The following is a 27704-nucleotide window of genomic DNA, read 5'->3' as shown; positions in this document are numbered from 1 at the left end:
TTTTATTTGGCTTCCTTATAACATGACTAAATTCCAAATTCCAAAATTGGTGTCCTAAATTTGATTATTCCCAACACAAATTTCTGTGTGAGAACAGAGCTCTTCAAAACAGAAGCCTCTATGTGTGACTTTTTTAAAGCAAGTCATTTGATTTAAGGGAAAAAAAATTAAACTGCAAAGTAATCACTATTTTCACTTCAGAGAATGGATTTCATTGCTCTGGTTTACAGAGAACCAACGGCCATACAAGTGGGCCGCAGAGTCGGGGGAAGGCGTCACCTTCTTTGTGGAATGTTAAATGTCTGTGCACAAGGCCTGGGTTCTCTGGAATAACCAGGTGCAAGGGAGGCATGCAAAACCTTTCCAGGCCAAGGGTGCTGCATAAAGATTCCATATTGGAAAAGTTTCCCATGTTATTAGGATCTCCCCAACCCAGGGATCAAACCCAGGTCTCCCGCATTGTAGGTGGATTCTTTACCAGCTGAGCCACAACGGAAGTCCAAGAATAATGGAGTGGCTAGCTTACCGCTTCTCCAGCGAATCTTCCCAACCCAGGAATCAAACCGGGGTCTCCTGTACCAACTGAGCTATCAGGGAGGCCCCAGTAATTTACAACCCAAAGCAATAAAGCATCATTTCTCCTTTCTCAAAGTAAGTTTTACTACTTTTTTTTTTATAAAACATTCGGTGAGGGGGATTAAGAAGAGAGTGTGGTGTTTTTGGCCAGAGTCTCACCGGCCTCGGGCTTCCTCCAGCACTTGGGTTTGTCCAGAGGAAATGTTTCTGGGTACCAGGATGGGGGGAGGTTGGAACAAGGGGGACCTGGGGGGAGGAGAGGGAAGGGGAGGGGAGACTGCTCGGGGAGAACCATACCCACCCCACTGAGAAGAACAGGAACATTTTTCAAAGAAAACTAGACAAATGACCACGTATGCGGACATTTGCGCTTTTAAAGGTAGAATAAAGTAGAGAAACAAGGTTTTACCAGTCATCTTTATCTGGGGTGGGGATGGCTAAAGCTCGTTCCTTCCGTGGAATCCTTTGAAGCTATTTTCTCGCCCACTAAACCTGCCCATCAGCATGTCGTCCTCATCCTCCTCCTGGGCCTTCTTCACTTCTTCCTTGGCCTGGATGGCATCCATCTCCTTTTCTGGGCCCTGGGGAGAAAAACAAAGAACCCAGTGGCCAGGGATTATGCTTTCTGAGGGCTGACTGGGTGTCAGCATACTGCCTGCCTCTGCCTCCTGGAAGCCTCCACACCAGCTGGGGTCAACTGAAAAGAAGCCCCCTAGGACATTCAGGTCCCCATTCCTGGAACCTGGAAATGCAACCTTATATGAAGTAGGAGAGCGCTTCCCAGGTGGCGCTAGTGGTAAAGAACCCACCTGCCAATCCAGCAGATGAAAGAGATGTGGGTTTGATCCCTGGATGGGGAAGACCCCCTGGAGGAGGGCATGGCAACCCACTCCAGTATTCTTGCCTGGAGAATCCCATGGACAGAGGAGCCTGGTGGGCTATGGTCCACAGGGTTGCAAAGAGTCGGACACGACTGAAACGATTTAGCACGCGCACACACACACACTATGTAGGGGGAACAGCTTTGCAGATGTGATTAAATTAAGCGTGTTGAGATAAGGAAATTCTACTGGCTTACCAAGTGGGCCCTAAATTCCATCACAGTGTTCTCATGGGAGAGGGGCAGAGGGAGATTTGACACAAACAGAGACAGAAGAGGAGACGGCCGTGTGAAGACACAGGCAAAGACTGGGAGGATGTGGCCACAAACCAAGGGCACCGGGACCCTTCAGAAGCTGCAAGAGATGAAATAAAGGTTCTCCCCTGGAACCTCTGGAGGGAGCAAAGCCCTGCTGATGCCCTGATTTCAGCCCACTGATACTGATTTTGGACTTTTGGCCTCCAGAATTTGGGAGGATACATTTGCCATAGGCTTTTTTGTTTTTGACCAGCTTCGTGGCATGAGGGATCTTCGTTCCTTGACTGGGGATTGAGCCCACCCTGCTTACAGTGGAAGCTCAGAGTCTTCACCACTGGACCACCAGGGAAGTGCCCATCTGTGATGTGATGCTTTAAGCCAGCGAGTCTGTGGTGACACTGTTATGGCAGCCCCAGGAAACAAATACCCCCTCCTTCTTCCATTCCCAGAGCACCTGGGCCTGTCTTTCAACCAGCTGACCAGTAAGGGACAGATGAGAAGAGGCCTCAGAGCCTAAATGAGAAACTCCAAACTTGTGCAATTAAAAGAAAGGCCCAGACTGAGTGCAGACATGTCAAGGAGGTTCCCGAAGTCATTGCCGAAAAGAGTTTAGTAAGCCTTTGTGGCAGAAATCAGATTCAAGAAGAAATGGCTCATAAGAAAAATCCCTTAGTGATGACCACCTTTTATCAGTGAAGGGGAAGCCTCCCCCCGAAATGCCATGAAATGTTCAAAGTTTAAGCACCCACTTTGCAGCTGGTCCCAGGGTGACGGACGTGACCCGTCTCTATCGGTCTGACATGTGGGGCCCTGCTGACCCAGGGAAGGACAGCCCCTCCAAGGGGACTGAGTCTTAGAGAGTCGATGCCTGGAAGAACTCCTTTCATATGCAAGCTACATCCAGAGCTCACGTCCCTAACCACCTCCACTACTGGACTTTTTATATTCAGGGCTGATATCTCATCTGATTTATCCCATTGCCAGGTGATAGAGAACTAGTGCCCCAGGGCCCACAGAAATTCTTAAAACTAGACAATCCTAAGCCTGTTTATCCTGCTTCATCTACTCCTTCCTGCAGAGACCAAACCAAAGTTTTTTGCTCATATCTTCCACCTTTTCCCTCTGCCTCCTGACCAACACTGGTGCTTCCACATGTGGCCCTGCATGGCCTGGCGTGGCCCCTCCTCTCAGGATCTGTTAGTAAAACAAATTATCTTTTTTTTGATGGTGGCCACTTCCTGGTCTGGGAGTCTTGCCATACCTGATTAACAACAAAACTTACATCTTAACATACAGGTATTACATCTTAACACACAGGTATTTTGGACTTCCCCAGTGGTAAAGACTCTGTGCCGCCAATGCAGGGGGGCTGCGTTTGATCCTTGGTTGGGGAAATAAGATTCCTTATGCCGTGCAGTGGGGCCAAAAGGTTTTTTTTTTTTAGTTTAAGAACACAGGTATTTCACAAATGAGGATATCCAAATGGCCACAAAAACCATGAAACAGTGCCCACCTCGATTCCTCATCATAGAAATACACACAAAACTAGAGGGAGGTACCACGACACACTTGTAGAAACCCGCAATCCCCAGTGCTGGGGAGACTGGAGGAAGTGCAGAACAGTGTGGCCCCTCGGGAAACAGTCTGGCAATGTCTCATAGAGTCAAAGACACACCATGCAACTCAGCAAACCCCATCTTGGATTTTAACCGAAAGAAACAAAAGCACTCATCCACACACACACACACACAAACTATATACGAAATTGCTCTCAGCTTTGATCATACTGTTAAAAATTGGAAACAACCCAAATGTCCATTAGCTGGTGAGCAGATAAACTACTCAGTGAGATGGAGAAACAAGGTACTGATGCAACCCCAGCAACATGGAGAAATCTGGGAGGCACTGCGCTTGGTGAGGGAAGCAGACTCAGAAAGACTCCATGCCTCCAGTGGTTAAGACGCCATGCTCCCAATGCAGGGGGCACGGGTTCAATCCCTGGTCAGGGAACTAACATTCCATGTGCCACACAGTGAGGCCAAAAAAGAAAAAGACAGAAGAAGACCACCCTGTACTACATGATTCGATTTATATGACATTCTGGAAAAGGCAAAACTATAGGGACATAAAAACAAGGACCTGTTGTACAGCACAGGGAACAACTATTATATTCAACATCTTGTAATAACCTATAAGGAAAAAAGCATCTGAAAAAGAATACACACACACACACACACACACATAGAGAGAGAGAGCACTTTGCTGTATACCTGAAACTAACACTACGCTGTCAATACTTTAACAAAAAGTCCAATAGGGACAGAGACCAGATCATCAGCAGTTGCTGGAGTAGGGGAGGGCTTGGTTACAAGGAGACTTCTGGCGGTGGCGAAATTGTTCTGGGCTTCCCAGGTGGCACAGTGGTAAAGAATCCGCCTGCCAATCCAGAAGATCCAAGAAAATCAGGCTCGATCCCTGGGTTGAGAAGATCCCAGGAGAAGGAAATGGCAACCCATGCCAGTATTCTTACCTGGGAGATCCCATGGATAGAAGAGCCTGGGGCTACAGTCCATGGGCTTGCAAAGAGTCAGACAGGACTGAACACGCACACACGAAATAGTTCTACATCTTGATTTTTAGTGGTGTTTTCATGAGTATAAGTGTTTGTCAGAATTCATGGAACTGTACATTGCACAGCACGTAAATCAGACTTCAATAAATTCGACTCATCAGCAATTGACAGTAATGCCTAGCGTGGCCGAAGATTTACATTCCCTTCTGCACTGAAATTCTCATCCGTGCAGAAGGGAATGTAAATAGGATGACCCGCTGGAAACTGTTTGCTTATGAACTGGTGACTGCTCCGTCTACTCCTGGGCATGTGGCCACTGAAAGACAGGTACAGGAATGATGGTACAGGAATGACGGGAACCAGCTTATCCCTGAGGCCATAAGCAGGAAGCATCCCAAAGCTGCATCCACAGAGAACAGATGCATAGCTTCTAGAATATTCACAAACGAAGGACAAGCTACTGCTCTATGGGAAAATACAAACGAGCCTCACAACACGGCCTGAATGAATAAGCAATGGGTAGCTACATTGATATGAATTTCAAAAGGAGGTCAAATCCGTCTGCAGTGATGGAATAGAGGAACTGCCATTCCTTTGGGGGTGAGTGCCGGCTGGGAGGGGACATGGGGAGGCTCCTAGAGCTCTGGTGACGTTCTATGTCTTGATCTGGGTGGGGTGTTTATTATAGAAAAAGTAGAGCACCTTTTTCTATATGTGAGACTCAAGTATGGAAATAAATGAATAACAAAAGCAATGTTCACTGTGTTCATGGACTTCCCTGGTGGCCTAGTGGTTAAGAATCCACCTGCCAATGCGGGGGACACAGGTTCAATCCCTGGTCCGGGAAGATCCCACATGCCGCGGGGCAAATAAGCCCATGCGCCACAGCTACTGAGCTGTGCGCCACAGCTACTGAGCCTACGCTCTGGAACCCGTGCTCTGCAACAAGAGAAGCCACTGCCACGAGAAGCCCTCACACTGCAGTGAAGAGTAGCCTCCACCAACCAAAACTAAAGAAAGCAAACGTACAACAGTACAGAGCCAGCACAGCCCAATGCATACATAAATAACACAGGGCTGTCTTCTTGAATAAAAAAAAAAAAAGCTCATTGTGTTCATCATACCTTGGTTTCACCCCAGGTGGCCTTGCCAAAATTCTCAGCATACTCTTCGTCATCTGTGATCAGGAAGTTATCAAAGATGGTTCCGGATCTCACCTGTGGATGAATATAAGCCCTTTGTTACTGGTGTGGAAAAGGAAACTTCCCACAAAATCAAAACTGCTGTGATTTATTCAGTACTGTCACAGAGATTAGCTGTCGACACTAGCACTCGCTGAAACCCTTTTCTGGAATGTCAGTTCCCTCCAGGGCACTGGTCCTCAAACTTGGCTGTGTATGGGGACCACTGAGAACATTGACAAAGACTGCTGATGCCTGGTCTCACTCCCAGGGATGCTGCTTTAGCAGGTCTGGGGTATGACCTGACATAGGGGCTTTGAAGGTCTCCCCAGGGACTCTAGCATCCAGTGATGTTTGAGAACCGCTGATTGAGAACCTTCCTTTGCAAAGTGTGAGCCATGGATGGGCAGTGTCAACATCGCTAGGGATTCAGGATCTCAGGCTCCACCCTGGACCCACTACATCACAACCTGCAATCTTATCCTAAAGCTGATATGCACCACAAGGTCAGCTCCAGGCAGATTTCCAGGAGCCGTGCGGGGGCAGACAAGAAGCGTCCAGAGGACAGGAAGGATGTCCGTTTTATCTAGGACTGCAAGCTTTGGGTCTGGGTAGGGGTGCCAGGTGCACGACAGGAGCAGGAGTTCAGGCTGAAGTTCAGAGTCACTAAACCAGAGCAAGTTTAAAACCCGGCGACTTGCACGTCCCTCGCAGCCCAGTGATTAACAAGCCACCTGCCAACGCAGGGGACTCGGGCTTGATCCCCGGCCCTGGAAGATTCCATATACCTCAGGGCAGCTAAGCCCATGCACCACAACTGCTGAGCCACACAAGGCAACAGAGACCCAGTGCAGAAGACAACAGACAGACAAAACGAGCGACCTGCCAAAGCTCCAGTCCAATGGCACCAATGTTCTCAAATTCTGAAAGATCGTATTCAGTCAAGTAGTTGTTTTTCATCTTCTGATGGAGCCAAACATCTTTGTCTATGCCCTCAGGTTTCAGGCCATCCTGCAACAACAAACCATATGCGCTGGTCCCCGGGGACACGGGTGGGGAAGGGGCTGGCAGGAAGGTGGTGCCACATACGCACCTGGTATGGAGGCTTCTGGAGCATGGCTGCCTGCCAGTCCCCGTCCAGTTCGCCCTTCCAGTCACTCGGCTTGCTGGCACTGGCATCCAGAAAATGCTTCTCCCAGTCCTTCAAATGCGTGCAGGGGGGAAAAGTTAGATTCTCAGCTTTGAGAAAGGAAATCTGCCAAGAGGCAGAGGCAGGCCTGTGACCCCGGGTGCACTTTTCTCCTCCTCAACTTGATGGTGGAAGGGGCTGAGTGCTGGGGTTCCTAACCTCACCAGGGGTTTCAACCACAGCCTACAGTTTGCGGTCCTTTTGGTTAGACAGCATCACTGACTCAATGGAAGTGAATCTAAGCAAACTCCGGAAGGTAGTGAAGGACAGAGGAGCCTGGCGTGCTGCAGTCCATGAGGTCGCAAAGAGGGGGGCAAGACTCACTGACTGAACATCGAGAGGAAACTAATACACACCTGTTACGGTCATGGGTGCTTGGTTGCCGGTCACAAGCATGATGCTCAAAAATACCATGTTCAAATGCAGAATGAAAAGAAAATCATTTTTATAAAGGTTGCTGATGCATTTTCCTTTCTTTGGAAAAAGACATTGGTCTGGGATTTCTCTGGTGGTCCAGTGGTTAAGACTCCACGCTTCCATTGCAGGGGCCATGGGTTTGATCCCTGGTCAGGGAACTAAGATCCCACATGTGGCAACTTAAGATCCCACATGCCACAACTAAGGCCTGGCACAGGTGCAAGCATGCTCAGTCGTGTCCAACTCTCTGCAACCCCATGGACTGTAGCCTACCAGGCTCCTCTGTCCATGGGATTTTCCAGGCAACAATACTGGAGTGGGTTGCCATGCTCCCCTCCAGGGGATCTTCCCAACCCAGGGATCGAATTCAAGTCTCCTGCAGCAGCCTGCAGATTATTCTTTACCACTTGAGGCACCTGGGAAGCCCAAGATCTGGTGCAGCCAAATAAATAAAAATAAATAATAAAAGTATCGGTTAAGATGACAAACCCTTCTTGCTTTCATCTCAAATACTTCTAACTCTTTCACAATGCCTTGAGGTGTGCAGCTGTGCGGCGGGTTCAGCACATGAGCTCTAGGGAGGGCTCCTTGTTTCATTCTTGTCACCAGCACTACCAGCCAGGCAGCAGGTGTACGGCACCTGGGTACTCACAAACTACGCTTTCCGCTTTCTAGCAGCTGTGCGGGAAGAATTCACACCTGGGATTTGTCCTTGGCAGCCTGGTCCCAACCCTCAGCCTCTGCTGATGCCTTCTCCATATTCTTCAGTGACGTTAACTGCCAGTCATACTCAATGCTTCCGGATTCAATCGACTGACCGTCAATTTTCACGTCATAAGTGAGGTCTGGTCTTAAAATCAGAGTGTAGAGGTGTGTAAAGCTATCAACCTGCATGTTTTGCGGGGAGAAGAAGAAAAGAATGAGACCCTCGATGTTTCAAGGCAGGTCTAGGTAAGCAGTGCACGTTGTCATGGGTCAAAGCCTTACTGTAAACACAAGCAGAGACACTCTAGAAAGGGGCTGACCTGACCACGAAAGGGTGTCCTACAGGAGAGTCACCCCTCCGTAGAGTACTTCCTCACTACTGGCAGCCTTCCCTGTGTGGCTGACCCCTTTCCTAGGCCAAGACAACGGCTCTCACCTCTAACCTCCCAGGCAGTCATGATGGAGTAGGTCGGTGTGAACCAAGGGATCATTGTGCTGTTTGACTTAGGAAAAGCTGTATGGAAAACAACTTCCTGTTCAGTGTTCTGAAAGATACCAAATGCAGCCCACTCTGTTTCTCAACACGGGGGAGAACTTCCTAACACTCTCTTGATGAGTCGTCCAACAATTGAAGCTTGGCTGGGGTAGGCCTGGTTTCTTTCTTGGGCATGGTTAAAAGCCCAGACTGGACATAAGGAAAGCATTTAACATTCAATAAAAGGGGTCTGGAGACTTCCCTGGTGGTTCAGTGGTTAAGAATCCGCCTTGCAATGCTGGGGATGAGGGTTGATCCCTGGTCCGGGAACTACATGACGGGAGCAACTAAGCCCGTGTAGGCCACAGCTACTGATCCTGGGTACCACAACTAGAGATCTGTGCGCCGCAATGAAAGATCCCAAAGAGGCAACTAAGACCAATGAAGTCAAATACATGTATTTTTTTTTAAAAAATTAAAAAACTCTATGCTTCCACTGCAGGAGGGCATGGGTTCAATCGCTGCCTGGGGAACTAAGATCCCTCAAGCCGCACAGTGCGGCCAAAAATAAATAAAATAAAGGAAGGTTGGAAGGTGGGTGGGAAGGTGCCTAGGGAAACTGGGGGTTCCCAGGATATGCCTGTCACCAGCAGAGGGGACCCCAGCACCATACCCCGGCAGCATCAGTGTCACTGGGGGTACAGGGGCAATGCTCATTCCCAGGTCAGCCCTGATCTGCTGCACTGGAACTCAGCGGACCCTCTGGTCACTTTCACAGGCCCCCCAGGGTCTCTGACACCACTCAGGTTTGAAAACCACCACCCCAGCATAAAGGCCCTGCCAGGAGGAGTCTCTCCCTGCTAAAAGCCAAATCAAAACACTTTCAGGGGCTTCCCTGGTGGCTCAGTGGTAAAGAATCTGCCTGCTAATGCTGGAGAAATGGGTTCAGTCCCTGGTCCGGGAAGATCCCACATGCTGTGGAACAACGAAGCCCATGCGCCACAACTATTGAGCCTGTCTGTGCTCTAGACCCCGGGAGCTGCAACTGCTGAGCTCAAGTGCCGCAAATATGAAGGCCAAGCGCTCCAGAATCTGCTCTCCAACGAGAGAAGCCACTGCAACGAGAAGCCCACGAACCCCAACGAGAGAGTCGCCCCCACTCGCCGCACCTAGAGAAAAGCCCGCCCAGCAATGAAGACCCCACGTGGACAAAAGTAAATAAATACAATTAAAAATTTTTTTTCAGTACCCCATTGATCTGCCGTCCTGTGTGGCCAATAACTCTATTCAGAATCAGCACTACAGTCTCTTCTGTGTCTCCTTCAACCCTTGTAGTCTGCTCTGACAGCTGAATGCATGATTCTTCCAATGCTCTCCCCCTGCTCTCTGCCTGCCTTTGTCTCTACTCACCTTTCTTAGCTTAGAATTTGAGCTGGCTGGCCCCATGGCTGGCACCCTCTGAGATCTGGCCACAAGCTCAAGCCTCCTGAGGGATAACAGCTACACTCTCACATATGCAAACAGCTTCAAACCAACATCCTTAATCCCACCTGTCAGCCAAGCTTCAGATTCAAAGTTTCCAGCAATTTACTCTTCCCTCATGTCACAGGAGACTTGGGTTCAATCCCTGGGTCGCGAAGATCTCCTGGAGGAGGAAATGGCAACCCACCCCAGTAGTCCCCATGGACAGCAGAGCCTGGCTGGCTCTGGGGTCGCAAAGAGTCAGACACGACTGAGTGACTGGGCACACACACGCATGCTTCCTCAGCATCAGCCAGGATTTTCCAACCAGCTGTTCTACACACGACCCCTGAGTCGGTCCTGACCCCTTTCTTGGCCTTTATTTCCCCTCCTGTTTAACAGCAATGCTGCTGAGAATCATCATCCACATCCTCAACATCCACATTCCAAACATCACCAAGTCTTTCGGACCCCACACAGGAATCATCTGTCAAAACGTTGTCAGGTTCCAGGCTTCCCTGGTGGCTCAGTGGTAGACAGCCTGCCTGCTGATACCGGCCGGAGAAGATCCCACAGGCTGCTGAGTGACTAGGTCGGTGCCCCACAACTACTGAGCCTGTGTTCTAGAGCCTGCAAATTGTGGCTGCTAAAGACTGTGACCCTAGACCTGTGCTTCGCAACAAGAGACGCCACCACAGTGAGAAGCCCACGCACCGCCACTGGAGAGCGGCCCTCGCTCGCTGCAGCTAGAGAAAAGTCTGTGCACCAAAGAAGACCCAGCGCAGACAAAAGTGAAATAAAATAAAATGCTCCTGGGTTCTGCACCCTGCTGAAGCCTTGATCTAACATCCCTCTCTCTGCCTGTTGCGCTCTCCTTCCCTCCCCAGAACATCCGAGGTGTTTTTCTAACAATGCAGACCAGACCTCCTCCAGGAAAACCTCAGAGGGCTGACCACTGCATTTCTTTTATAGCATCACAGAGAGAATCGGAGCCCTGTGAAGAAAACCGTACTCCTCACCCAGGAGGCCCTAACGCCGATTCGCTGCTACGATCCGAGGCTCCAAAGCTCCCTCAACACACTGATCTCTTATTTTTCGAGCAGGCTTGCAGAAATAGCGGCACCCATCCGAGGGCTTCATTGGCCTGCCAGTGCCGCCCAGGGCCCTGTAGGCTTGCTGCCTCCAGGTGACCCAGTTCTGGCCTTCCAGGCACAGTGCAGGCCAGAACTCACAGCCTCCGTCTGGCAGGGTCACCCCTTTCCATCCTCGCACACCTGAGCTGCCGTTGAAAAGGAGTCAATCACGAAGACGTGCCCGCTGGTCCAACACTAAGGCGGAGGAGGAAGAGTTGGAATTTGAGCTCCTCCTCACTCCCCCAAGGGAGGGCGTCAGGTCTTCACATATAGGGAGACCTGCTGACTCTTTCGAACCACCAGGTCAGCAGGCGGGACTCCGAGAGAAACCACTCTGCAGAGACTCACTGGGGCTCTGTAAGGAAGCCACACCCACTGCTCAGGACTAAGAGGCAAGTATGGATGCTCTCTGACTTCACCAGTGGTTCAGTTGGTAAAGAATCCACCTGCAAAGCAGGAGACCTGGGTTTGAACCCTGGGTCAGGAAGATCCCTTGGAGAAGGCCATGGCAACCCACTCCAGTATTGTTGCCTAGAGAATCCCAAGGACAGAGGAGCCTGGCGGGCCGCAGTGCACAGGGTTGCAGAGAGTGGACGTGGCTGAGCACGCGCGTATGCTCCCTCTCCTTGCTGTCAATCATCTTGGCAACACACTGGCCTTCTGCCCAGATTCCCAGAGGCTATGGGTGCTGGGGATTGCTCAGGGGACAAGTCCCTACTTCCTGGTGCTTACCTTCAAAGTGGGGGCTGTACATTGGGGAGGCTACTTCTTCCTAGGCCCAGACACCTGGGACTTAATGCAAGCTGCCTCTTTGGAGAAGCCCGGGGCAGGATCATTGAATATAAACAGGCCCTAAAGACCTAAAGTGCCATTTTCACAGGATCTTCTGGGTAAAAAGGTAAAGGATGTATGCATTCATTTTAGAAATATTCCCATTTTAAAATGTTTTGGGGGGCTTCCCTGGTGGTCCAGTGGCTAGAGACCCTTTGCTCCCAAAGCAGGGGCCCTGGGTTCAATACCTGGTCAGGGGACTAGATCCCACACGCTGAAACTAAGACCCATTTCAGCCAAACAAATAAATATTTAGAAAAAAAAGTTTTGTTATTTGGAAGATTAATTTCTCCAGAGTGATTTTTTATCTTGAATATTTCATTCCTTAACGATGATGGATGTGCATGCGTGCTAAGTTGCTCAGTCGCATCCAACTCTTTGCGACTGAATGGACTGTAGCCCTCCAGGCTCCTCTGTCCATGGGATTCTCCAGGCAAGAATACTGAAGTGGGTTGCCAGGCCCTCCTCCAGAGGATCTTCCCGACCCAGGGATCGAACCTGAGTCTCTTGCATCTCCTGCACTGGCAGGTGGGTTCTTTACCACCAGCGCCACCTGAGAAGCCCAATGATGATGAGGGCTGAAACACCACCATTCTGCTATAACCCTTATGAAGCAAATTGTAAATGGATGTCACAGCTCAAGGTGAGAAGCAAGTATGCCCTTCTGGTGGGAGGGGAGTTTGGGGGAGAATGGATACATGTCTCTCTATGTATACCTGGCTGAATCTCTTTCCTGTCCACCAGAAACTATCACAACACTGTTAATCATTGTTAAACTATATCCCAACATAAGATAAAAAGTTTAAAAAAACTGTACATTTAAATTTAAAATAAAATGATTTTTCATCCAAAAAAAAAAAAAAGAAAACCCCAAAGACTTCAGAACCCAATCGAATCCAAGTTCTGGGCAAGTGTGTCTAATGGGCACACTAAACTGGAAAATGGGGACAGGACAGACAAGGCTCACCCCCACCCCAGGGTTCCCTTAACTATTTTAAGGTCAAAACTGTTTTCTACAAACTCCCATTATCATCTTTTCAAGAGTTAACACGATCACCAATTTAATAGAAAAGCATTTACCTTACACCTGATTGATTTCTTGTTTGCATGATACTGATTCTTGAAATGTAAAATAACATGAACTGTCTTGATGTCAAATCCACAAATATCGGGTCCTACAAACAAGCAAACAAAAATTAACCGCTCTCAGATTCCTTCCGTAACACATGACCACAGCAGTATCCCCACCATTCTCCCGAAACAGTACACAAAGACGCGGGGAGCGTGCATGTCTGGGAATAAGCAGGTGCCCGCAGGGAGATTCTTTAAATGCACGGCGACATTCAGTTCAGGTCATGGCCACCGCAGCCACTCTGAGCTCAAGGGTAAGCCAGCAGGTGAGGAAGAAAAGGAAGGTCTACAGTCTGGTAAGCGTCCCCGCCACATGCAGTCTGAACCTCAGACCTTCCCTCGGAAGCTCAGACCAGGGCTCCTGTACCCACAGGAGGGCTCCAGAGCTGGACTGCCTGGCTCCAATCCCAGCCACCTTCCATGCTGACACATATTTGCAAATAACGTATTTGCCTCTCCCGCCTCAGTGTCCCAGTCTATAAAATGGGGGTGTTAATCTTGACTTCACAAAGCTAATTCAAGGGGCCAATATATGTAAAGCTTTTAGTATGGCAACGCTCAATATTTGTTATTATTGTTATGCTCCAAGAAAATGTACACATATATAGATGTTCTTTCTTAACAATATCCCCACATCCTAAGCAAAAGAGAGGTTACGATCAGTATGTAGATTCTGATGAATGGTGAAGTCTGTAAGAAGCTCTATTCAATGATTTTGGGGACTTCCCTGGGGGTCAAGTGGTTAAGATTTTGCCTTTCAACGCAGGAGGTGCTGGTTCCATCCCTGATCAGGGAGATAAGATCCCACACATCTCACGGCCAAAAAACAAAGAAACACAAAATGGAAACAATATTGTGAAAAATTCAATAAAGGTTTTAAAAGTGGTTCACATTAAAAAATAAACACACAACAAAGTTAATGGTTTTTAAATTGGTATGAGATCAAGTTTCAGTCACTAAGGAAATGGAATTCTGTAGAGTACTCTATTCCTTGCTCAAAGACTAAGAAGTTCTGAATATTTTAAACCAGGTTTACAGGAGGGATCAAGAAAATCTGTCAAGCCTTCTGAGAATGTCTCGATTTACCCAGTCGCGCCTTCATTGACTTGAACCCGTAGGAATGTATTCGAGCGTCAGTGTGTCTTTCTGTCTCAAAAAGAAGTCCACCACATCCACAGACCCGAGCCTGTACCCACCCCCATTAACAAACTCTGAAAACACAAGCAGATGACTGCAATTTCTTCTAGAACGTGTAGTGATGAACCTCCAGATTAAATAAGAGAGAACTAGGCTGCACATAATTACTTAAAGAATATTAACAATTTGTCAGAGTAGATGCGAAGTTGAACTTGGAAATAGCATCCTACAGAAGGACAAAAAACACCACATCTATCTCCCAGCGGAGTTCCCTAAAGATGTGTGGTTTATGAAATTTCTTTTTGTTATTGTTGTTATTGCTGGAAAAGAGTTTAATTTTTTAAAAAAACAAAAGCTATGTGAACTATTTCTGTGAAAGTCTATTACCCTGGATAACCTCAGATATGCAGATGACATCACCCTTATCTTACGGCAGAAAGCTAAGAAGAACTAAAGAGACTCTTACTGAAACTGAAAGAGGAGAGTGAAAAAGTTGGCTTAAAGCTCAACATTCAGAAAACTAAGATCATGGCATCTGGCCCCATCAGTTCAGTTCAGTTCAGTCGCTCAGTCGTGTCCGACTCTTTGCGACCCCATGAATCGCAGCACGCCAGGCCTCCCTGTCCATCACCAACTCCTGGAGTTCACTCAGACTCGCGTCCATCGAGTCAGTGATGCCATCCAGCCATCTCATCCTCTGTTGTCCCCTTCTCTTCCTGCCCCCAATCCCTCCCAGCATCAGAGTCTTCTCCAATGAGTCAACTCTTCGCATGAGGTGGGCAAAGTACTGGAGTTTCAGCTTCAGCATCATTCCCTCCAAAGAAATCCCAGGGTTGATCTCCTTCAGAATGGACTGGTTGGATCTCCTTGCAGTCCAAGGGACTCTCAAGAGTCTTCTCCAACACCACAGTTTAAAAGCATCAATTCTTGGGCGCTCAGCCTTCTTCACAGTCCAACTCTCACTTTCCATACATGACTACTGGAAAAACCACAGCCTTGACTAGACGGACCTTAGTCGGCAAAGTAATGTCTTTGTTTTTGACTATGCTATCTAGGTCCCATCACTTCATGGCAAATCGATGGGGAAACAGTGGAAACAGTGAGAGACTTCATTTTTCGGGCTCCAAAATCACTGCAGATGGTGACTGCAGCCATGAAATTAGAAGACGCTTGCTCCTTTGAAGGAAAGTCATGACCAACCTAGATAGCATATTCAAAAGCAGAGACATTACTTTACCGACTAAGATCCATCTAGTCAAGGCTGTGGTTTTTCCTGTGGTCATGTATGGATGTGAGAGTTGGACTGTGAAGAAAGCTGAGTGCCAAAGAATTGATGCTTTTGAACTGTGGTGTTGGAGAAGACTCTTGAGAGTCCCTTGGACTGCAAGGAGATCCAACCAGTCCATCCTAAAGGAAATCAGTCCTGAATATTCATTGGAAGGACTGATGCTGAAGCTGAAACTCCAATACTTTGGCCACCTGATGCAAAGAGCTGACTCATTTGAAAAGACCCTGATGCTGGGAAAGAGTGAGGGCAGGAAGAAAAGGGGATGACAGAGGATGAGATGCTTGGATGGCATCACCGACGCAATGGACATGGGTTTGGGTGGACTCTGGGAGTTGGTGATGGACAGGGAGGCTTGGCGTGCTGCAGTTTATGGGGTTGCAAAGAGTCGGACACGACTGAGTGACTGAATTGAACTGAACTATTACCTTGGAATTGGAAGATGAAATTTATTTTTCCCTCGAAATTGGTCAGAAATTTCTTCTCTAAGTACCTACATGCTTTTACTATTAAATTCAGCTTCAGAATGTGCCCAGATCTGACCAGAAAAATCTGGACTTTTTCCATTAACAGCAATCATAAAATAGTTACGCAGGAATGGATTTTTGTGAAGAATGGAAGCATATGGGCTCTGAAGTGGGGTTGACCTGACTTTGGGGCAAGTATTTTAATCTTTCTGAGCCTCAGTTTCCTTATTTGCAAAATGGGGGCCGCATTACCCATTTCCAGCGTGTTAAACATAATCTAAGATCGCATAGTTAAGGCACCTGGAAGGGCCCAGTGAAACATATTCCTCTCTTCCTCTTCAAGCTGCTCTCAAACCAAAAACTACAGCTAAGAAATCACAGGAAGTGTTCTAAGACTGACACAATGGATTTCAGTGAAATGTAACTGATTTTGAGTTAAAAACAAAATAATACAGAAAACTTTAAATATCTTTTTTACTCCAAAATATGCTGCTTTGCAATTTACATGTAGCAGACATGTTGAGTGTATTTAAAGGTAGTATTAGGTGGATATTTGCAGTTCTTTTGTTTACCAAATCCAACTAAATTAAATATTTGTGAAATCATCTCTAATTCAACAGGTGGTAATTTTTTTTTGCCAGATATTTCTGCCATCCTGTTTTGAGGGAGTAATTACCATAACCCAAATTGAGCCACTTAAAATTCTTTTTTAATCTAAAGAAAGACCTTTTTCATTCCAGACTTTAAATTCAAGAGTAAATGTGAGACATGGGAGCCCACGAGGCTTCCTTGTCCATCACCAACTCTCAGAGTTTATTCAGTTGAGACAGTGATGCCATCCAACCATCGTCCTCTTCTCCTCCCGCCTTCAATCTTTCCGAGCATCAGGGTCTTTTCAAATGAGTCAGCTGTTCGCATCAGGTGGCCAAAGTATTAGAGTTTCAGCTTCAGCATCAGTCCTTCCAATGAATATTCAGGACTGATTTCCTTTAGGATGGACTGGTTGGATCTCCTTGCAGTCCAAGGGACTCTCAAGAGTCTTCTCCAACACCACAGTTCAAAAGCATCAATTCTTCGGCGCTCAGCCTTCTTCACAGTCCAACTCTCACATCCATATATGACCACTGGAAAAACCATACCCTTAACTAGCTGGGCCTTTGTTGGCAAAGTAACATCTCTGCTTTTGAATATGCTGTCTAGGTTGGTCATAACTTTCCTGCCAAGGAGTAAGTGTCTTTTAATTTCATGGCTTCAATCACCATCTGCAGTAATTTTGGAGCCCCAAAATAAAGTCTGACACTGTTTCCACTTTTTCCCCATCTATTTGCCATGAAGTGATGGGACCAGATGCCATGATCTTCGTTTTCTGAATGTTGAGCTTTAAGCCAACTTTTTCACTCTCCTCTTTCACTTTCATCAAGAGGCTCTTTAGTTCTTCTTAGCTTTCTGCCATAAGGGTGGAGTCATCTGCATATCTGAGGTTATTGATATTTCTCCCGGCAATCTTGATTCCAGCTTGTGCTTCTTCCAGCCCAGCGTTTCTCATGATGTACTCTGCATATATGTTAAATAAGCAAGGTGACAATATACAGCATTGATGTACTCCTTTCTCTGTTTGAACCAGTCTGTTGTTCCATGTCCAGTTCTAACTGTTGCTTCCTGACTGGCATACAGATTTCTCAAGAGGCAGGTAAGGTGGACTGGTATTCCTGTCTCTCTAAGAATTAGCCACAGTCTGCGGTGATCCACACAGTCAAAGGCTTTGGCATAGTCAATAAAGCAGAAATAGATGTTCTTCTGGAACTCTCTTGCTTTTTCCATGATCCAGCAGATGTTGGCAATTTGATCTTTGGTTCCTCTGCCTTTTCTAAATCCAGCTTAAACGTCTGGAAGCTCACGGTTCACGTATTGCTGAAGCCTGGCTTGGAGAATTTTGAGCATTACTTTACTAGCGTGTGAGATGAGTGCAATTGTGTGGTGGTTTGAGCATTCTTTGGCATTGCCTTTCTTTGCGATTGGAATGAAAACTGACCTTTTCCAGTCCTGTGGCCACTGCTGCTGCTGCTGCTGCTAAGTCGCTTCAGTCATTTTCAACTCTGTGCAACCCCATGGACGGCAGCCCAGCAGGCTTCCCCGTCCCTGGGATTCTCCAGGCAAGAACACTGGATTACCATTTCCTTCTCCAATGCGTGAAAGTGAAAAGTGAAAATGAAGTCGCTCCAGAGTTTTCCAAATTTTCTGGCATATTGAATGCAGCACCTTCACAGCATCATCTTTTAGGATTTGAAATAGCCAACTGGAATTCCATCACCTACACTAGCTTTGTTTATAGTGATGCTCCCTAAGGCCCACTTGACTTCGCTTTCCAGGATGTCTGGCTCTAGGTGAGTGATCATACCATCATGATTATCTGGGTCATGAAGATCTTTTTTGTATAGTTCTTCTGTGTATTCTTGCCATCTCTTCTTAATAGCTTCTGCTTCCATTAGGTCCATAACAATTCTGTCCTTTATTGTGCCTATCTTTGCATGAAATGTTCCCTTGGTATCTCTAATTTTCTTGAAGAGATCTCTAGTCTTTCCCATTCTATTGTTTTCCTTTTTTCTTTGCATTGATCACTGAGGAAGGCTTTCTTATCTCTTCTTGCTATTCTTTGGAACTCTGCATTCAAATGGGAATATCTTTCCTTTCCTCCTTTGCTTTTCGCTTCTCTTCTCTTCACAGCTATTTGTAAGGCCATTGTTTTTCTTTTTATCTGAATATCCTCTCTGCTCCCTTCTCTCTCTCTCCTCCTTATGCAGTTCCCACAGTGCACACGCTGGTTTGTTTGATGGTGTCCTATAGGTCCCTTAGGCTCTGCTCGCTTTCCTTCAGTCTTGTTTCTTTCTGCTTCTCAGCCTTAATCATGTCCACCAACCTATCTTCAGGTTCTTGGATCCTTTCTTCTGCATGCTCAGATCTACCTTTGACTCTTCCAGTGAACTTTTCACGTCAGTTGTACTTTTTCCAACTCCAGAATTTGAGGTTGAGTTCTTGTTAAGTGTGCTATATCCTTGGCTTTCTTTCTTCTTCTTCTTCTTTTTTTTTTTTGCTTTTTTCCTATCTCCTTACTGTATTTCCACTTTCTCATATTTTTCTTGACTTTCACTACATCTTCACTTAGTTCTTTTAGAATCATTCAGACAGATATTTAAGTCTAACAGGTCTGTCATTAGTCCTTTTTACCAGGGACAGTTGATATTGATTTTTTTTTTCATTTGAATGGGCCATACATTCTGGCTTCTTTGTATACTTTGTGATTATTTGCTAAACACTGGACATTTGAGTCTAATGTTAACCCTGGAAATTGGATTCTCCTCCTTCTGTAGGCTTTGCTTTGTTGTTTTTGGTTTCTTGCTTGATTTGTTGAAGGCTCACTTTGCACCAAGGGTCAGCCTGGGACATAAACAGTGTTTTCTCAGGTTTTTTTCTGAGCGTTTTCCTGGGTATGTGCAGTCACTTTTTAGTTTCCCTTGCATATGCATTTGTTTTCTTAATGTCCTAATCTTTAATGCCTAGTTTCCTAAAGGGGGAAAGGTGAAAAATGAAGGGTGGGAAGGGAGGGTTCTGGCCCTTTTAGTTTCCTGGGATTCATTGCAGGGGAAAGAGGAGAGGCTTACAACAACGTATGGAGGTGTGACAACAATGGCTGGCCATCTGTTTTCCTGTGCCTCTACCATCAGAAGCAGGAATCAGCCATCGGATCCCAGATCTTTGTTATTTGGAGGACAGGATCCTTTCTGCCTACCCTGGTTCCAGTAAAAGCTGCTCCAGGAACAGGGTGCACAGCTGTCTGTCAGCCATGTGGCTAGAGGTGGGAGATGGGTAGGTATTACCAGGCAAAGAACTGAAATTCACCGCCAGTGACCTCCCCAGTCTTCTGCTGGAAGGTGCAATACTTCCACTGACTCCAGAGTTCCACAATAGTTACATCAGAAAGATTCTGCCAGTGCAACTGTTGTCTAGGTGGGGAGACAGATTCCTGGTGCTTCCTATTCCCCCATCTTCCCAGAATCCTCATTCTTAAAGGTTTTTGAATCCACACACTTCAGTTATGTCTGGTTCCTATAGCCAAATGTGGTCCCTTCCCAATTCCAGCACAGATGTTAATTACTCCTGGTGTTGAGAGACATTTACTGTATTCTAGCAGTCACCACGGAGAAGGCAGTGGCACCCCACTGTGGTACTCTTGCCCGGAAAATCCCATGGATGGAGGAGCCTGGAAGGCTGCAGTCCATGGGGGTGCTAAGAGTCAGACACGACTGAGCGACTTCACTTTCACTTTTCACTTTCATGCATTGGTGAAGGAAATGGCACCCCACTCCAGTGTTCTTGCCTTGAGAATCTCAGGGATGGGGGAGCCTGGTGGATTGCCATCTATGGGGTCGCACAGAGTCAGACACAACTGAAGTGACTTAGCAGTAGCAGCAGCAGTCCACAAGCTTTTGATGTAAGGAGCCAGACAGTAAATAGTTTTGGTTTTGTGAAGCACATATTCTCTGTCATGACCACTCAATTCTGCCACTGCTGCTTGAAAGCCGCCACAGACAAGATGCGAATGAGCAGAGAGAGGCTGCATTCCAATTAAGACTTCACTTGTGGACACTGAAATCTGAGTGTCTATTATTTTTATGGATCAAAAGTACTGTCCTTTTTTTAATCATTCAAAAATGTTAAACACCTAGGAGTTCCTTGGAGACCTAGTGGCTAGGATTCTGGACTTTCACTTCCATGGCCAAGATTCAGCCTCTGGTTGGGGAACTGAGACCCTGCAAGCCAGGCAGTGTAGCCAAAAAGAAAAGTTAAAAACCCACCCTTAGTTCACCAGCCATAATACACACAGGCTTTGGGCTGACATGGCCCACGGTCAAGGTATTCATTCCTGAGGCATTCAAAATACCTGGGTTATATAAATATTGAATAAATAACTGTCTCCCTAGAACAATAGAATGATATGGTTGCCTTTCTGCTATATTAATTAAATCTGTGTGTGGGCATGCTAAGGCGTTTCCATTGTGTCCGACTCTTTGTGACCCCAAGAACTGTAGCCCGTCAAGCTCCTCTGTCCATGGAATTCTCCAGGCAAGAATACTGGAGTGGGTTGCCATGCCCTATCCAAATTAATTAGGTTTAACAGTACTAAAAACCTTCCGTTAGATATTCTCAACACAACTTGAGCAAAGTCAATCTAAGGATCCTATAAGTGGAAGGGGTTTTCAAAAATCACCAGAAATGATTGTCAGTACTACCGAAACTCACCAAACATAATATAGTACTGGGACTTCCCATTCAGGTTCTTCTGATCCGTGTCTGCAGGGAACAGCTTAATGTAGCCCCCTCCGCAGTCCATCTTCTGCTCGTGTTTCACTGTGTACTGAATGACCAGAGTCTTCCCCTTATTGCTAAATGGTTTGAACCGTGCAGAGATGGCATAGAATCGGCTGTTTTGAGTGGTTTGCAGACCTTTAAATAAAAAGTACTCATGAAGGAACAGGAATGACACCAGTCCGCAAGGCAGGAATTAAATGGCTATCCTCCCCTGCCCTGATGATAAACCTCCCAACCATTTATGTTGATCCTGCACCCATAGCACATCTGTACGATAACATGTGATGGGCTTGTCACTAACAGGCTCGCTACTGCTACAGAAGTTCTGTTTCACGTACCTATGTATGTGTTTTTGTATTTAATATACAAGTTAGGTATTAAGTTATAAACACGCTTCAGTTCTAACTGACAGATATGTGGTCTAATTACAAATAAAAGGTTCATTTTGCTTCCCTTCATTTTCCAAGGGGTGGGAATATACAAGGAAGCTTTGTAGCGACTGGGTTAAAAAATGGAGCATTCTGGGACTTCTCTGGTGATCTAGTGGTTAAGAATCTGCCTGCCAGTGCAGGGGAAATGGGTGTGACCCCTGATCCAGGAAGATTCCTCATGCCCTGGAGCAACCAGGCCTGTGTACCACAACTACTAAGGACCACGTGCTCCAGGGCCCACGCTCTGCAGGAAGAGACGCCACCGCCATGAGAAGCCTGCGCACCATGAGTGAAGAGCAGCAGCCCCCACTCGCCACAGCTAGAGAGAGCCTGAGCACAGCAATGAAGGCCGGTGCAGTCGAAACCAACTAAATAATTCTTTACAAAATGAAATATTGCCATCTGCAGCAACATGGATGGACCTAGACACTGTCATACTAAGTGAAGTAAGTCTGACAGAGAAGGGGAAATATCCTATGCAAGCCCTTATATGTGGAATCCATATTTTTAAAAATGATGCAAATGAATTTACAAAACGGAAAGAGACTCACAGACTTAAGAGAATGAATTTATGGCTGCAGGGGGGAAGGATGTGGGGAAGGGATAGTTAGGGAGTTTGGGATGGACATGTAGACACTGCTACATTAAAACGGAGAACCAACAAGGACCTACTGTGAAGCATAGGGAACTCTGCTCACTGCTATGTGGCAGCCTGGATAGGAGGGGAGTCTGGGGAAAAACAGATACCTGGGCATGTATGGCTGAGTCCCTTCGCTACATTGTTTGTTAATTGGCTATATCCCAATACAAAATGCTAAGTTGAATAAATAAATACATGGAGCAGCCTACTTCTTTACCTTAATTCTCATCATAAAACAGCTACTTTCGAGACACAATAGCTAAAGGAGAACAGAGTGCTGATCTGGAAAAAAAAAAAAAAAAAGGTGCTTCACCGCATGGGGTGAGTTGGTTCAAGCTGTCCCCTGTGTAGCGGCTCTTTTTACGAAGACAACCATCCTTTTGTCATGAGAATCATCTTATACAAGCTTAGTCCTTTACTTCAAGACCAAACTCCCTTTTTCAGCAGCCTCATGGCTCTGAACCAATCCCTTACCTTATACTGGACTGTAAGACAAACCTGACCACAAGGATCTACTGTAATATCACAGGGAACTACACTCAATATTTTGTAATAACCTATAAAGGAAAAGAACCTGAAAATATAGATATATATATAACTGAATCACTGCGCTGTACACCTGAGACTAAATGATATTATAAATCAACTATCAACTATACTTATATTAAAACAAGAAAGACAAACCTGAAAACTAGTCTTCTTATAACCTACTCTCTGTGCAACATACTCCTGTCCCCATAACTGCCTATGCTGAGAGCCATCATGAATGAACCTGGCATTCTACATCAGTATGTCTAAGCCTGAATTCACCGCTGACTCCCCACTCCCACATCTGCTTCTCTCTTCTCCATTCTCCCCCTCCCCCTACCTCTGTCAGATGATCTGCAGTCCCTCCTGTCACCATCCAGGCAATTCTAAGGCCATCTGGTCATAGCAAACACCTTCTTCCAACAATACAAGAGATGACTCTACTCATGGACATCACCAGATGGTCAATACCAGAATCAGATCGATTATATTCTTTGCAGCTGAAGATGGAGAAGTTCTACATAGTCAGCAAAAATAAGAATGGGATCTGACTATGGGTCAGATCATGAACTCCTTATTGCCAAATTCAGACTTAAATTGAAGAAATTAGGGAAAACCACCAGACCATTCAGGTACGACCTAAATCAAATCCCTTACAATCATACATCATCTATTTGTCTCTACAAATAGATTCAAGGGGTTAGATGTGACTGACAGAGTGCCTGAAGAACTATGGACAGAGGTTGGTGACATTGTACAGAAGGCAGTGATCAAGACCATCCCCAAGAAAAAGAAATGCAAAAAGGCAAAATGGTTGTCTGAGGAGGCCTTAGAAATAGCTGAGAAAAGAAGAGAAGCAAAAGGCGAAGGAGAAAACAAAAGATATATCCATCTGAACACAGAGTTCCAAAGCATAGCAAGGAGAGATAAGGAAGCCTTCCTCAGTGATCAACGCAAAGAGAGGAAAACAATAGAATGGGAAAGACTAGAGATCTTCCCTGGTAGCTCAGTTGGTACAGAATCCATCTGCAATGCAGGATACCTTGGTTCAATTCCTGGGTTGGGAAGATCCGCTGGAGAAGGGATAGGCTATCCACTCCAGTATTCTTGGACTTCCCTGGTGGCTCAGCTGGTAAAGAATCTCCCTGCAATGTGGATCCCTGGGTTTGGAAGATCCCCTGGAGAAGGGAAAGGCTACCCACTCCAGTATTCTGGCCTGGAGAATTCCATGGACTATATAGTCCATGGGGTCGCAAAGAGTTGGACACGACTGAGTGACTTTCACTTTCACTTTCAGAGATCTCTTCAAGAAAATTAGAGATACCAAGGAACATTTCATGCAAAGATGGGCACAAAAAAGGACAAAAATGGTATGGACCTAATAGAAGCAGAAGATATTAAGAAGAGGTGGCAAGAATACACAGAAGAACTGTACAAAAAAGATCTTCAGGACCCAGATAATCATGATGGTATGATCACTCACCTAGAGCCAGACATCCTGGAATGTGAAGTCAAGTGGGCCTTAGGGAGCATCACTATAAACAAAGCTGGTGGAGTTGATGGAATTCCAGTTGAGCTATTTCAAATCCTAAAAGATGATGCTGTGAAAGTGCTGCACTCGATCTGCCAGCAAATTTGGAAAACTCAGCAGTGGCCACAGGACTGGAAAAGGTCAGTTCTCATTCCAATCACAAAGAAAGGCAATGCCAAGAATTACTACCGCACAATTGCACTCATCTCACAGGCTAGTAAAGTAATGCTCAAAATTCTCCAAGCCAGGCTTCAACAGTAGTGAGCTGTGAACTTCCAGACGTTTAAGCTGGATTTAGAAAAGGCAGAGGAACTAGAGATCAAATAGCCAACATCCGTAGGATCATTTAAAAAGCAAGAGAGTTCCAGAAAAACATCTATTTCTGTTTCATTGACTAAGCCAAAGACTTTGACTGTGTGGATCATGATAAACTGTGGAAAATTCTGAAAGAGATGGGAATACCAGACCACCTGACCTGCCTCCTGAGAAATCTGTATGCAGGTCAAGAAGCAACAGTTAGAATCGGACATGGAACAACGGAGTGGTTCCAAATTGGGAAAGGAGTATGTCAAGGCTGTGTATTGTCGCCCTGCTTATTTAACTTCTATGCAGAGTACATCATGAAACACTGGGCTGGATGAAGCACAAGCTGGAATCAAGATTGCCGGGAGAAATATCAATAACCTGAGATACGCAGATGACACCACCCTTATGGCAGAAAGTGAAGAGGAACTAAAGAGCCTCTTGATGAAAGTGAAAGAGGAGAGTGAAAAAGTTGGCTTAAAGCTCAACTTCAGAAAACTAAGATCATAACATCTGGTCCCATCACTTCATGGTAAATCGATGGGGAAACAGTGGAAACAGTAAGAGACTTTATTTTGGGGGCTCCAAAATCACTGCAGATGGTGACTGCAATCAAGAAATTAAAAGACGCATACTCCATGGAAGAAAAGCTGTGACCAAACTAGACAGCGTATTAAAAAGCAGAGATGGTATTTTGCCAACAAAGGTCCATCTAGTCAAGGCTATGGTTTTTCCATTAGTCACGTATGGATGTGAGAGTTGGACTACAAAGAAAGCTGAGCACTGAAGAATAGATGCTTTTGAGCTGTGGTGTTGGAGAAGACTTTTGAAAGTCCCTTGGACTGCAAGAAGGTCCAACCAGTCCATCCTAAAGGAGATCAGTCCTGAGTATTCACTGAAAGGACTGATTTGAAGCTGAAACTCCAATACTTTGGCCACCTGATGCAAAAAACTGACTCATTTGAAAAGACCCTGATGCTGGGAAAGACTGAGGGCAGGAGGACTTGAAGAGGACAACAGAGAATGAGATGGTTGGATGGCATCATTAACTCGATGGACATGAGTTTGAGCAAGCTCCGGGAGTTGGTGATGGACAGCGAAGCCTGGAGTCCACAGGGTCCCAAAGAAGTGGACAAGACTGAGCCACTGAACTGAACTGAAGGCCATCTGACTCACCCCACTCCTCAGCCATCACCATCACCTCTCAGCACCTCTCTTCTCTGTCTAGTTAAATTCTGTGGATTTTTCCATCCGTGACTTCTATGTCATGATCCTGGGGGGCCACCATGAGGGGTGGAATTAACCAGTATACTGAGTGTCTTGCCTGTATCTGCTCTCAGTAGACACGTGCTGGAGTGAATGAAATGCAGAGTCTAGAGTCCCAGCATTTCTGGCTGGAGGAAGGAAAAATATTGTGGCGGAAAAAAACAAATGACAGCTCCACTCCTTAGACAAGCTTCATAGAACTTGTTATTTTCAACTCCATTTTTTCCACTACAGCCTGACAATTTGGAGCACCATGTATCTATGAAACAATGCAAGTACATTTCAAAACCAGAGGTTGCCTTGGTGTAACAGGGCCAAGATGGAAGATGAATGGAACGTCAACGAAAGGTGGTGAAGAGGGGAACTTTTCATTTAAATCAGGGGTTGGTAAACTTTTTTCTGTTAAAGCCAGGGAATAAACATTTTACACTTTTGAGAGTCTGAACTACTCAATTCTGCCTTGAGAATTGTGATCTGAAAGCAGGCACAGATTGTATGCAAATAAGTAAGCATGGCTGTGTTCCACTAACCCTTTATTTATGGACTGTGAAATTTCAGACACTGCATGGAGTGCTTCGTATAACTTTAATGCATCACAAAATACTATTTCCCTTTCTTTTTTCTCCAACAACTAAACAATGAAGAGGGGACTCTCTGGTGGTCCGGCGGTTAAGAACTGGCCTTGTAATGTAGGAGACAGAGGTTCAGGCTCTGTTCTGGGAACCAAGATCGCACATACTAAGCACCTAAGCCAGGGTGACACAGCTAGAGAGCTCGTGCATGGCAAGGAAAATATCTCACCACAGAACGGAAATTCCCGCATGCTGTGACTGAGCCTTGAGGTAGATAAAAAAAAAATTTAGAAATCTAACTGAGTGTATAAATAAACAGGCAGTAGTTTATCTACTTTTAATTATTAGGAATGAGAAGCCAGAATGGAGGTTATTCTTGGTACCAGAAGGGTACTGACTTGGGGCCGGGTGGGGGCGGGGGACTTGCCTCTAGGGGTGGAAGTGGGGCCTGAAAGTTCCTATCTTGATCTGGGTGTCCAGTCACAAACTATATTCATTCTATTGGACCCCCTAAGATCCATCCACTTGACAGCATATAACTTTTACCTTTTTTTTTTTTTTAACTTGAAAATAAAAATGAGAAGTATCTTCTAATCTTTTCCTTCTGGAGCCTAAGGCCCTCCCGTCTCCAAACCCATATGACTAGCGCTTGTAAAAAGGCATCATCTTGGTCTCTTCTAAAGAGAGAAAAGACAAAACAACCCTACCCAGGCCTGTTTCCCGAATTGTGAAATGGGTGTTGGGGTGTGCCACACCTACCTTGAAACTTAATTTCACGTTTCCTACACTAACCTTTATCTTTCTCTTTATGACCATAAAAATTCCCGGACGAAAGTCTAAAATGCCCAAATTGGGAGTCATTAGTGGAAGGTACCCATCGGTTCCGCCAGCGCTCTGTAAGGGGTAAATAACACAAGTTAGGGCTGAAAATTGTTAATGCGTGTCGTGGGGAGAATGATGGGGACGCCCGAGGCTTCGAAGCTTCAGGGTTTTGATACCACCGATCCTTCGTCTAAAGGCCGGGTCCAAATGGCAACTCAGGCCATCCAATGGGCAACGGGGTATGCGGGAGCTTACACCCCCGCCACCATCGGCGTCGCCTCTTCACCTCCATCTAGAAATTCCTCCTGGAAGTAGACGGTGGCCAGCGCCACCCGCAGCACACAAACTGCCCAGAGCGGGACGCGAGCCGCGGCCATGGATCGTGCGGCACCACTTCTTCTCTTAACCGCCCCTTTGCGCGTCCGGCGGTCTCCGCGGCCCGCCAGGCCCGCCCCGGAACTACAGCTCCCGTCACGCCTCGCGATTATGACCCGAGAGTCCACTGGGCTCTGACGCGCGGTGCACACCAGGCCCGCCCCCAAAACT

The 27704-nt window shown here is 46.3% G+C and overlaps 1 protein-coding gene across 1 annotated transcript; it reads right to left on the bottom strand.

Moving 5' to 3' along the window:
• Positions 1–27613, bottom strand: CALR3 (calreticulin 3). Its single transcript, XM_004008446.6, has 9 exons — positions 27445–27613; positions 27129–27230; positions 20997–21200; positions 12759–12853; positions 7773–7961; positions 6561–6668; positions 6350–6478; positions 5411–5503; positions 1–1157 (listed from the first exon to the last, which is right to left on the bottom strand). Exons 1-9 carry the CDS (start codon positions 27533–27535, stop codon positions 1014–1016), a joined length of 1155 nt encoding a protein of 384 aa, XP_004008495.2. The 5' UTR covers positions 27536–27613; the 3' UTR covers positions 1–1013.
• Between the last annotated feature and the right edge of the window lie 91 nt (positions 27614–27704).

This window comes from Ovis aries, chromosome 5 (assembly GCF_016772045.2).
Source record: "Ovis aries strain OAR_USU_Benz2616 breed Rambouillet chromosome 5, ARS-UI_Ramb_v3.0, whole genome shotgun sequence".
Lineage (NCBI taxonomy): Eukaryota > Metazoa > Chordata > Mammalia > Artiodactyla > Bovidae > Ovis > Ovis aries.
Note: the sequence above shows the minus strand (reverse complement) of the source record. Positions and strands in the feature narration are given on the sequence as shown.

Bases quoted from the DNA above. Each gene is read 5' to 3' on its own strand.
- CALR3 (XM_004008446.6), bottom strand. From the start codon at position 27,535: ATGGCCGCGGCTCGCGTCCCGCTCTGGGCAGTTTGTGTGCTGCGGGTG. The intron at 27,231-27,444 runs GTGAAGAGGCGA...TACCCCTTACAG, and splicing joins GGAGGAATTTCTAGATGGAG to AGCGCTGGCGGAACCGATGG. The intron at 7,962-12,758 runs GTAAATGCTTTT...CAAAACATGCAG, and splicing joins AGAAATCAATCAGGTGTAAG to GTTGATAGCTTTACACACCT.